General features: G+C 37.6%; 1 protein-coding gene across 1 annotated transcript; it reads right to left on the reverse strand.

The window, feature by feature from the left end:
* Positions 1 to 1,056: 1,056 nt before the first annotated feature.
* Positions 1,057 to 13,472, reverse strand: LOC139117705 (uncharacterized). Its single transcript, XM_070680948.1, has 5 exons — positions 12,982 to 13,472; positions 6,580 to 7,185; positions 5,955 to 6,065; positions 2,264 to 2,489; positions 1,057 to 1,885 (listed from the first exon to the last, which is right to left on the reverse strand). Exons 1-5 carry the CDS (start codon positions 13,352 to 13,354, stop codon positions 1,057 to 1,059), a joined length of 2,145 nt encoding a protein of 714 aa, XP_070537049.1. The 5' UTR covers positions 13,355 to 13,472.
* Positions 13,473 to 13,490: the final 18 nt, after the last annotated feature.

Raw genomic sequence — 13,490 nt, forward strand, 5'->3', positions numbered from 1 at the left:
AGTTACAATTTCAGCTAAAAATAACATCAAAGTATTCAATTGCCATTTATTCCTCAATGCCCGTGCTAAAACTTGCATACACTCAATGCTGGCATTTTTAATTTCAAGTGTTGTTAAACTGAGACAGACTATGGTTATCCAGGAAATTAACTGTAACATTCTATCATCTGATCCATGTATGATATGTAGATGTTTGATATTAGTCACTGAACCCTTAGTTTGGCATAACATAATACCCAGCTGCTTCAAAATAAAATCTGTATCACAATTCAGTAAGCCAACGGTAATATTTTTATCATTATGTCGTAAAATGGAAGATATGTAGTGTTCATTATCATGTTCTCCCAGAATCAATTGATCAGGCATCTCTGGTGCTAAGTAGTCAATATCAATACTGGCTTCATTTAAACAATTACAAATGAATCTAAATTCTGCAGTAATGTCACAGTCCAATGTATTGTATTTGCACTGCATCTTTTTGACCAGTTGTTTAAGGAAGGGGTCCGCTTTCTCTTTAAGTATACCAGCTGCAAAAAGACAAACCTGTTTCTGATTCAAAACTTCTCCCTCAATTGAATGGACAAAATCATGAGCATTATTACAGATATGTAAAGCAGTGAAATATTCCAGCCATGTTTTGTGGTAGAAAAAGCAATGGCGCTGCACTTTAACTCTGGAAATTCCAGAATCTTTCACCAGCAAACCTAGATTTAGCATTGTTTCACTCAAATCATCTTCATCAACCATCATATTACCTTTTAAACAAACATCATATGCACAATGAGCCAACCTATTCACTTCATCAATTACATCCTGGGGTAGTTTCCAATTAACAAGTGTCTTGTCATTCTTACAGCAATATCTCTTCAACACACAATCCAAAATATCTGTATAGATGTCTGTCATATTGCTTGTGGGAATAATTTTTCTTCTTCCCGAAGCAAACAGACAAATGTTAAATGTAATGGATTACAGAGCAAATCATATCTGATGTGGCTACCTGTTGTATCATCATCACACCGTAAGGACTTATCATAATCATCACCTGGATGACCCTCATGCTTGTAAGGACTTAGTAAAGTCATAATCATCATGGTTAAAGTAATAATAATCATCATTTACCTTATACGGATAAGGAGGTGGTGGTTTTACATTCTCTAACTTTAACTCTGAGATAAGTTTCTCAGCTTCTTGTTGATTTCCCACAAGAGCAAAATACTTATCTATAAAGTTAATCGCATCTTCTGTTGTAAAACCTTCAATTCTGAAGTGTGCATGACATTTTGTGAGAGACTTATGCAACCTATAAGGCCGAGTTGTTGTGACAACTGTACACCAGGTCAGGAGTTTCTCTGAAATAATAGCTGGAATATCTGACTTTTCTATGGAAATAGATGTCATTTCATCTAATCCATCAAACAAACACAACACTGAACTTTGGTTTTGTTCAATATAATTGTAGAGTACTTCTTTGGCTATTTTTGAATCCTCAGGAAGTAACTGGTGGAAAATAATATCAGATAATTTCTTGTTATCAGAAACATGTCTCATTTCCAAGAAAAATAAAAGTTCAAATTGTGGTAACTTTCCACATGCCCACTCATAAGCTAACTTCCTACAGAATGTTGATTTACCCATAGCTGGAGCTCCTTCAATTGCTATTCGTCTGCAAGGTAATTCTGCATCTGTGTTCTGGAAAATTTCAAGCTCATTTTCAATGGTGTCTCCTTGTTTGAACCTCCACCCTCTGTTGATCTCTATAACTTTCAATCGTGTGTAGATTTCTGTGAGACTCAGGGACACATCTATATTCCACGGAATGGGTTTGAAATCTTTGTAATGTCTCTGATATTTTTCTTGAAGGTATTTCTGCAACCATTTGATACTTTCTGGGAATGAAAAAGATTATTGTGTTGATTAAGTTGCTGGAACCAGTCAAGACATTTCATATAATAATCTCAAGTGATATTACCAGAGGAAAGACACTGGTTTAGTGATTTTAATTCATGAAATGTACCGTAAGGTAGACGCAGATATTTCTGCTCAAATATTCTGAAAAGAAAATATTGTTTTCAGTTGCAAAGACTTTAAACATCTAACCTCAGACACCTGCTGGAAAAGGTTAAACTTTAGGTATTAATACGCCGGTATTTACACAACAAAGAATAGGCCAATACTCTACAGCTAGGTAGATGGATGTAAAAAAATAGAGGCTTCTATTTTTTTACATCCATTGTTTACATCAATGCTTAAAAGAGAGTACCTGTTTACGTTGTGTGGCTCAACTGGACTGATATTTTGTGCAAGATCCACTCTGTTTATTTGTCGCAATAAGTCTGCAAGTAGTCTACAGTCATCTGCACTTATAAGTTTTCTGTCAAGTAATTTCTGAAATAAGTCCCAGGCATGATGTATATATCCAATTTCTCCCTTCAGGATTTCCATTGACTTTAAATTCCTGCACAGGAATTTCAGTAAGTCAAGTTCATCTGCAAAATAACACAATTAGAAAAGTGCATGGAAATGATCATTCTCATGGTTTCTAGCAAAATAAAGCAAGAGGTTTTCAAATTTGTCTAACTGTAAGATTATTTCTAATTTCATATCAGCCTTGGCTATTTCATCTAAACACAGTGATTTACAAAATCTGAAACTTACATGTACATTATTACTTTCAGTTAATCTGACTAAATTTCATTGCCCAGGATATTATTTTCTTTCAATTTCTGCAAAACAAATTTCAATGTCATAGGACTTTCAAAGCCTTCACATGAGGAAATAAATGAATCACGCCTAAGTTCTTGCATTGTGAAAGTTATAAATAACTACAAGAATTTTTGCTCCAATTTGGAACGTAATATTTCCAGACGCTGTCTTGACTATTTTGTTAACACTATGAAGATTTTCAAATAAAGGTCGTTCTGTAAGCCAGCTATAAATTTTTCTTTTGCACATTTGAAGGTTGCCCACTAGTAAACTATTGAGTTTTTTATTGTCGGCAAAATATTTTTCCAAAATCTGTCAGTCAAGAACAAGTTAAATCAAAGTAAGACTTCAGTGGACACCATGTGCAAAGAGGAATGCATCAGAAACATGGTGTGTGTTGAATTAAAACATCATCAAAATACAGTTGCTTTACACAAGCTTGATGCTTCTTACAGCGCTATAAATATGCAGAATGCAATGCCTATCAGACGTACATCATAGGTACACCTACACAATAGGTATGGTCAATGAATGCCAGGCGTTTGGTCAAATTCAATGACTTCAGTATTGATATATGGTCTAATTACAGAAATTCATTTAATATGCAAATGAGCTTTTAATCAGATTGTTGCGTGCATCAAAATTACAGTATAGGAACCTAAATATTATCAAAAAATAGCAGAGGTTTGGTCAAAATCAATGTCTCTGGCCTAATTACAGAAAGTCATTAAATATGAAAATAAGCTTATAATGTGTAAGCCAAGCTTAACATAATTTTAGCAGAGTTAAGACAGTAGAACAGTATAAGTGCCTGGAGAGTTATACATCAAATTTGGTTTGGTAATTCTTGAAATACAGCCCATTGCGCGCACATTCACTTATTTAGCAATAAGGGTTAATTATGGAGATGAAACCCACCCAAATCTAATCAAACCTAGATCTTCCCATGACTATGCTGTACCACAATTCATGACATTCTGACCAATGGTTTTCAAGTTACGATTGGAACAAAATCCGTCTACAGACGGACAGATGGACATACACACACAAATAAAACATAGGGCTAATGTCCCTGAAGCTACTGTAGACGTGGATAGAGGATGTACACACCATAATACCAGATATACTGAGTGCAGAGGTCCTTTGGCAATATTCTTATGGCAGAGGAATTGTTTCAGTATGGCTCATACTTACAAACCCCTTATATGCATATCAGAACTGGCAAAACTTGCCCCAAAAATACAAAATTAAGTATTTCCTAAGTATATGAAATTATCTCACTAAGGTCAACCTTCGGGACCTGTATACGGTTGTACACCAAATATCAAAGCTGTCTGACCAGCGGTTTTGAAGAAACAAGCAACCTAACAGCCAATAGAGTGCCACTGCGCTATGCAGAAAAAATCCATTTGTGATGAAGAAGGTGGCTATCTTTCCTAATTAAATAATCCATGATGGCCTGACCAAAATGGCAAAAAAAGCTGGAAAAAATACATAATTGAAGATTCTATCCATCATTATTTCATTATATATTGCATTAAGATAGACTCTACAAACTTGCATACCAAATAGCAATCAGACAAATAGTTTTTGAGAAACACATTGCGAAACTTTCTCCAAAAATACAAAATTGCAGATTCAATCATATACTCGATATATCATATTTGGTTCATCTGTAGAAACCTGTATACCAAATATCAAAGCTGTCGGACGAGCGGTTTTGATGAAATAAAGTTTTGACCAAAAATGATAAAAAAATTCCTTAAAAATACAGATTTGCATATTTCATCACAATTTGAACAAATCTAAGTTGGGTTATCACTAGGGACCTGTATACCAAATAACAAAGCTGTCTGACCAGCGGTTATGAAGAAGAAGATTTTTTACAAAAACGCATTTTTTAGTTGCTAATTTGCATATTTTCAAAATATCAAAAAATTAAAAGAAGTAATTTCTCATAATCATATTTTTCATCTACACAACAAATATCAAATCAGTAAGTACTGCAGTTCTCAAGATATTTGAGTGGACGGACGCCTCACAAATGGACATACATACATACCGGTACATACATACATACAGACTGACGACGGACGCTCGGACGGATACCCATCCCAATAGCCTCATAAACTATAGTCTATAGTAGCTAAAAATCATAGATCTGTTGTTGTGGAAAAGACGATGTTAAAGTGATTCAGTTGCGTAATTTTGATGACGTCTCACCTCCAAATATGATATGCTATTAAAGCAATATAATAGAGGTACAGTGTATGCTACATACCATATGCACAAGCAAAGCAATTAACACAAATTTTCGGATGCCTAATGACATACTGCACTTTGTATTGCAGCATCTCATTACAACATTTTGCAAAGCCCTTAGTGACCTTTAACCTATTCTCATGTATCTGAAGTATACATGAGAAAGACCTGGTAGATTTTGTCCTTTTTGGAGATGTAAAGAAAGCAACATTAACATAACATAAAAATGTGTACTTGTTGTATAGTAGAGATATTCTCAGGGGCAAGACAGCTGGTTGGAGAAAGCCCTAATCAAGTTGTTGTGGGAGTGAAGTATTTGTATAATGGATACTAATTTATTATACTGGATTTTGCATATCAAGCCAGACAAAGTATTCTATCCCCTCTTGCCATAAAGAGGTATAGCTCTGGCCTGTTATAATTGTATAGAAAGACACAGTGGCTTCTCTTTCAGTCTTTGGAAGCCTTCTCTTCAACAATAAATTCACTTCATCAATCTAATTGTAGTCTAATCAATAGGACGAGCTTTGATTTTTGTTAGATATGAAGCATTATAGGACCAATTTGACCTAAAATATTAGGATGATAAGTCTTAACGTAATTTGCATATCTAAACAAGCACCTATCCTACATGTATATATGTCAGAGATATGGCCTGCAGTGCATGTCCCCCTTGACTAACAAAGCTGACTTCATAAAAATTTAAACCAGTCTTTGTACCACTAATCTATGCTAGTGTATTGCTTGTAAAAACTAAAAACTACAAATTATCAACATGTTTCTAAAGTATTTTGCAAAGTTTGAAGTCTTCATTTGAATGAAATGTTTATATTTCTTGTTGTTACTTTACCAGTGTAATGTAGTTTTCGAAGCCAAAAAGTAGGTTTAACTACTGAACTTTCACTGCCAAGAAACTGATCCAGTTTCCCTACCTTTTCCCAAGTCTTGTGCTGTCCTGAAAAAACTGATCCATCTAACTTCCCTACCTTTTCCTAAGTCTTGTGCTGTCCTGAAAAGCAACTTGATAAATTCATCATGCCTTTGTTGTTTGCTTCGGTCTTCCCATGTATCTTTGATATCAGATGTAGATTGTTCACCTGAGGAGTGAAATTTTCCAGATTATTTATAACCATGTATGGTCCAGGATCAAATTGCCCTGAAAAATTCTATATTCGAAATTAGGTGTACCAGGAACACCCTAACGTGCCAAATTACACCATAGAAAGCTCCACCCCTACTGTCTATAACTGCGTCTCTATTCATCTGTTGTCGGTGAATTTATAAGACAAAACAGTCACAATATTTTGTAAGTAGCAATGTTCATCAATCGAAAATACCATGAAATGGGTATCATTGCATTGAGTTGAAGGTTTGACATATAAGCACACTATACTACATCATTAAACTTTAAAAATAAATCATCAATTGTGACAGAGTCTGTTAATTAATACAATTGACAAACCATTGACATTTACATTTGGTCAGTACTTTGGACACCTTATTGACCATCTTTTAAACCAATGTCCACACCATATCAACTGGAGATGTTTTGGCATTGAATGTTCACCTTAATTCTACCATTTATCAAAGATGTGAATGTATTTTACTCACTTTTTAAAGACATATGATATGACTGGACATGAGTACTTGCTTCTTTGACTTCTCCAAGCTGTAACAAGATAGAGATTTGCTGTTCCAACCATTTTATGTATACCTCATTAGGATTTGCGTTTGACACCACTGCATCATAATGTCCATTGCTTAGCCAGCTTATATAGATGGGTCTCCCAGTGTCTGTATTTCCTGGACTATGTGTGTGGAATTCTGTCATACTGTCCCATCCTCCCATCAGTACATGTATAGGAGCACCAAGTAAGTGGCTTAAAATGTTTTCTTTAGTAGACCTATCCAAGGCAGCATAAAGTTCTGGATCTCCTTCACTTGCATGCTGGGACTGAAATAAGTTATCTCTCGCGTACTTGACTGCTCTTTGTCTGAGATCATTATGTCTAGACTGATCACCATAAATGGATTCTGCAATGGCTCTATAGAGAGAGTTTTCATCAGGAATTATATGATGTCTGTAAAGACCTTGACTTTTTAGGAATTTATCCTGAGCCTCCTGTTCTATCACAGTCTGGTTATTTGATAGTTTCTGATATAGAGGACTCATGGACACACCATGTCTTGTGACATCTATCCTAGAAACTTCAGAACCTGTAAAGTAGACAAAGTGGAGATTGATACATGCAACTTCATCACAGTACCAGGTACAAAGAAATAAGAACATGAACCCTCTACAAGTAATTTGGTAACTGAGAACTGAAATAATCTTCTATCCTGTACCAGCAAAATAAAAATAGTGTCAATGACACTTTGCTCACATTTGCTTACATTTGGCAAGCTAGAGTAAGTGTGCAGGACCTGCACTTGAGGATGCAACTCCTTCATGATGAGATGAATGTTCAGATTGGAGCATTCTACTAAATGTCTCTCTGAAATTCCTGGTGGATGTCTGGCCACTTTCAGATACCGTATTCCTCCGATTCTAAAACCCTTTTCAGAACCAAAGGTGACGGAAAAGATGTGGGGGTCGTATAAACGGATGTCACCGCGAAATCGAACGTCGTAGTTAATTTATGCTAATTAATGCAATGTTATGCAAATTTTATGCCAATGTTTTTTGATTCACGCGAGCGCTGCAGACAACTCATACTTTGTGATAGCTGCAATAATTGTAGCCCTTGGTTGGTTCGGCTTGGGCTTCTGTTGTGCGGCTCGCGCCTTGCCCCCGGTTGCAGCTAACTTTGTGATATCCAATCATGGCCATACCGCGTCGATGTTGATACTGGCAGTCGAATCTGTACAGTATAAATTAATGGAGATCGACAAGTTTTGAAATTTAGCGTATTTGCCATACTTTCTTTTGCTAAACAATACAATAGCAATAAATCTTCGTATTTCGTGTATAGATAATCACCACGATACTTCGTTGCAACAAGTACGCTCCCCAGCAGCAGCTAGCTCCCCATAGCATGGCCGCAAAGGTCAGACAATGAGTAAAGGGAAAGTCCCTAAAGTTCCGCTGGCTGTGATTGGTCAATTCACGCAATAGGTCAAAGGTGTCATCATTTTGCTACCATCAAAATAAGCTGATTTTTGAACATCTTGATCAAGTACGATCGAATATTTCGATGTAATTTGGCTACCATAACATGAACATTACGATAGTCGAGTTTTTGAACGTGTCGATCAAGTACGATTTGCTCATTTCACGTGGTGAAAAAATCGTTCCTTTCCACGGGTATCGCGAATGCGCTCGACGGAACTGAAGACATCATGATTTCCGAGGAGATTCCGGTACTCGATGACAACTTATCAAATGAAGCCATAGGACTCGTGTTTGATGACAAGGGGGAAGATGACGATATAGACTTTGACGGGTTTGACTTCGATGAAGAGGGCAATTGTATCGACAAATGCGGTGGGTATTTTTCCCTCGCAAGACTTTGAAAGCATGCATAATCTTGAAAATCTGTTACACTATCGCCTACTCATTGCCGGGACTAGTTCAGGAAACGGACACACACAAGCAAGAAATGCCGTTCAAACAATAAATACCTTATTACATGAGAAAAACTATGTACAAAATTGATAAAACATTAATGAAAGAAATTCTTATTTTGATGGTAGCAAAATGATAGTGACGAAAAGACGACATTGTACTAGATCGAGACGCCAAAAAATCCGACTCTTTTAATGTTCATTTAGGTAGAGAAATCCAAGTGGAATTTTATCACCAGGAATGATAGAACCGTTCCCTACTGACACCTTCCAAATGCCAACAATAGTGTGCTTGTTTTGAGGTTTGATACTTCACTTTGGCATATATATGACAAGGATATCCTTGTCTCATTACATGACAATTGCTATATTGTTCCAGTCAGAATTTGGGTGTACCCCCCTGGGGGTGTTATAAACGAACTAATGGCCAATTACGAATCGATAAAATAATCCTGGGGGTGTTATAAACGGGCGGGGTTTTAGAATCAGAGGAATACAGTAGACCAGGTTGAGAGACAATCTTCTCATGGCTATGTTGGTTTTCCCTTTTTTTGTTCCTCTTTGAAGAGGAGACAGTAATTGAGGCTAGTTGTTGAATATACTGGGAATGGAATCTGTTATTTCTGATGTTGTTCAGGTTGCTGTTCAGGAGATTTAAATGTCTTTCTCTGTTTCACTGAACCTGTTACCTTGTGAGCTATTGACTGGCGCAGTATCTGCTGCTGAGATTGTTGAATGTTCTGTGCCATCACACCTGCAGTGTTTCATCCAGGTAGTGGTCAGGAAGGGGGATTTTCCCCCCTTGCCACAATATATGGGGGGGGGGGTTTCAGTCTGACAAGGGGGACAGCAACAAACTTTTTTTACTGAAATTTACTTTTCTCTAGTTATTCTCACGCACATTTTTGAACAACATTTTACTTGTGTAACAGTGTTGCAAATGCAACTAAATTTTAATGATACAAAGAGCATAAGTCTGCTTGCCCAAAACAGATAAATCTATCTAACCAAGTTTTCAATTTCTATGAATGTTTTACTTTGAACTTTAAAGACAAGAAAAATGACAACTGGATTATCGTTCAGTGTTCTTAGCTTTTGTAGCATTATTTTGTTAGTTATCTGTGAGTATTATAACCAAATGGATCTAAAATGATTTTCATGCTATTCAACAGTAAATAAATTTCAAACATTCAAGAATATCTTTTCTGTTTCATTTCATTCTTTTACAGTTTGAATATTAAAGACTGGGAAGATTACTGTATTGTCACTTTGTGTTCTTTGTTAAAATGGACATGCATTTTCATTTATTTGTCAATTATGATAAATTGGATATGTTCTAAAATCCAATGCACAATATGAATGTTTACATATCAAAAGTCAAAACAGTTTTATTTGCTGATGTACTTGCATGACAGAAAAGTCAAATGTAACATCAGTGAGATTTGTGTTTGAACACTTGAAAATTAAATTTAGGTATAACCGTATCGCATTGCAAATGATGATTTTAATTAAACTACCAGTTCTACAGATGCACGCAATGATTGACAGCTTAATAAAAACAAAACCGCTAGCAAAAATTTGTCACATGTTGATGATGTTCAGGGGAAAATGCGTCCTCTGAGTGCATCACGATACATCTTCACAGGTCAACAAAAACAAAACCGCATGACAGATTTGTCACATGTTCAGGTTATACGCGTAGTTTGAGATGGAGTATAACCGTAACCCGATACGAGTTCAAGGCCCTGGAACTGTCATTCTTGCAAGAAAATCCAGCGAGAAAGTGATTGATTTCCCTGAGTTTTGCACTGACACCATTGCTTCTGCAAACCATCACAGACGCCCCTTCACTTCCCAGACCCATCATTTTATTTTTGTCGAGTTGATTAAGTTGGACTGCCTCCAGTAATTTCGAGGTAGTTGTGGCCGCATCTTTTTCATTTCAACGATGTGAAAGTTGCCAAGAAAGTGAGACTGCACGTCAAAGGTACTTGTTACTATCCTGATGTGCACAACAAGTCGCCCAGTCACAGAAATAGCTGTACTTTTGTCAGTTAGGATGCTATTCATATCAGCATTCTGAATTTGTTTCGATAGCTTTTTTATGATGACATCGCAAACTGTATTCTGTAAATCTTCGGCTGTTGCCGACGACTGTTACAGTTGCATTGGCACCAACCCGGAGGTGGCCGATGTGTTCGCAACCGGAGACTTCAAGCAACTTCAACAAAGATGCATATTTATCAGTAGCAATAGTTTCTTTAGCCAACCAATACACGGCTTTCATGGCCGTTACTATGGCATCTTGCTTTTGTGTGAGAACGGTTGAGACGGCTTTTTGCATATCCACATGCATAAACGTGTCTAGGACGGCCTCCAAATGAGTTTGCATGCCGTGCCAAGGCCGATGTTCGATAATTACAACATCCATCCGGGCTTGTGAATGGGTTGGTCTTACCGGTTTCCCTGCATATTTTGCACTTCATTCCAGCACCATCACTGGGTGCTTCAAGCCAATTTTTCCATTCAGGTCGACAAGTTGTCAAGATCAGTGATGATGTCTGATTTGTCTCCCACGGGATCTACTCCTTCACCAGAGAGATCAGAAGTTGCCGTTATAACAGATTCCGCGTTGACATTATCGCCAGTATTGGCACTGGACTTGAAAAAAATGTGTTATGAGTCTCCCTTTCATATCGGTATGATGTTCATACAACAAATGTTTATGTCGAAATGAGAAAAATTTTAATTTGCTGAATGAAGATGATCTTTAATGATTTGTTCCCCCCTCCAAAATATTATCAAACAAATACTGAAAACAACATTTTATCACAACGCGATAACAGGGAACGCCCAATTCTTGGAAGAGCTTTTTGTATAATCAAAGTGAGACTTGAGTGGACACCGTGGGTCATCAGTATGTATTAGGGAGATGTGTAGATATTTCATGGATAGTGTTTGATAGATATACGCATAATTCATGAGGTACAGTATGAAGCATCATAAGGTCTCCCATCATACCATATATGAAGGGTGTAGCACTTGTGGTTACTGAGTTATGGACAAATATGTATATTTGAGGTCAAAGGTCACCGAGGTCACGTGACATTTTGAAAAAAAAATAGTATTGCTAAGTTATCCCTATATACCAAAAATCAGACCTCTAGCTCTATTGGCTTGCTCAAAATTAGATATGCACATAATTAATGAGGTACAATATGTGGCGTCATAAGCTGTCCCATCATACCATATGTGAAGGGTGTAGCACTTGTGGTTACTGAGTTATGGACAAATATATATATTTGAGGTCAAAGGTCACCAAGGTCACGTGACATTTTGTCAAACTATCTGAGATATCTGCGTGAACGGATGGACTCACGGACGGACATGACCCAATGTATAAGCCCCCTGGACTTCATCCGTGGGGACTAACAACTGTGTCACTGCATCCTTTTTGCGATATGAATACGATGAGAAACTAAATTTTTATTTTTCTTGGCCTTATACATGGGAGTCTATGGACTGCCTTATACATGGGAGTCTATGGACTGCCTTATACATGGGAGTCTATGGAGACTGCCTTATACATGGGAGTCTATGGAGGTGAAAACTAAAAAGTCCTCTAACACGGCCAAATTTGATCGCATTGGAAAACAAATCGACGTGCATCTGTATGGGGTAGGGTACTATACTTATGCAAAGTTTGAAAGAAATTGACCTGGGCATGTCTGAGATATCTGCGTGAACGGACGGACGCACGCACGGACAGACGGACGCACGCACGGACGCACGCACGGACATGACCAAACCTATAAGTCCCCCTGGACGGTGTCCATGGGGACTAATTAAGTATGTGTACAGTCACATCAAATTTGGTTCAATATTTCTTGAGATATAGCCCTATGGCAAAAAAGTCATAAAATATGCAAATGAGCAATTAATTAATAAGCCACACCCACCAAAATCTAATCAGATCTAAGTCTCATCATGATAATACCAAATACCAAATTGCATGACATTGGACCTAAGGGTTCTTAAGTTATGAGTGGAACAAAATCTGTCTACGGACGGACAGACGGACACACACACAGACATTGTGGCGACAAAGGACACCTTTGGTGCTTCGCACCACGGTGTCCAATAAAATGTAGCAAAAAATAGTCATGTTGACTCCCCTAGGCCTGCAGTTTTATCGCAGGTGTATCGTACATTGTGGCACTATTTTTTTACCAAACACATTGTCGCAATATTTTTACAAAACAAAGACAGAGGCCGCATGTGGCACTCAGTTTGAGTATTCTGGACGTACTGACATCATTTCAGGTGGCGCCGGTCGAACTTTGACCAATTGCTAGGGGATGCCACAATGTCAACAGAGGGTTAATCGCCCCGTTGCCCCCTCTATTGCACCTGATCCTTGATGTAGAAATTGATATGATGTACCGGTACCTTTATTTCCATAATGTAGTCTTCCTGTTTCTTGTTGAGCTAATGGCTGACCTTGCTGTAGCTGATGTTGTGATGGTAAATACGATTGTTGAATGCTCTGTCCAGCAATCATGTAAGATCCTCCTTGAGAGAATGGTTGGGTTGATTGATCCTGTGCATGGCTTGTCATGTCCACTCCCTGTAGAAGTGATGGCTGGACCTCTGGTGTTGGCATTTGTGGTGGATGATATTGGTGTGGTTCAGTCCTAAATCTATCCCGAGCCAATGCCCTGAATTGCTGAGATGGATAAGTCAGTTGAATATTCTGGGATGGAATTTCAGAAACTGGTCTTGCCCTTGTGCTGGCATGTATGTATTGTTCATGCTGAAACATGGGTGCAGGATCATGGCCTGCTGGAGATCTGGATTGGACTTGATGTGTCTGAGGTTGTGACTGATGTAATGTTTCATAATTTGGTGTTCGCAATTCAGCTGATGAATGGTACTGCTGTACAGATGCAGATGGATGT

The sequence above is a fragment of the Ptychodera flava genome, chromosome 18, assembly GCF_041260155.1.
Source record: "Ptychodera flava strain L36383 chromosome 18, AS_Pfla_20210202, whole genome shotgun sequence".
In the NCBI taxonomy this organism is placed as follows: Eukaryota; Metazoa; Hemichordata; class Enteropneusta; family Ptychoderidae; genus Ptychodera; species Ptychodera flava.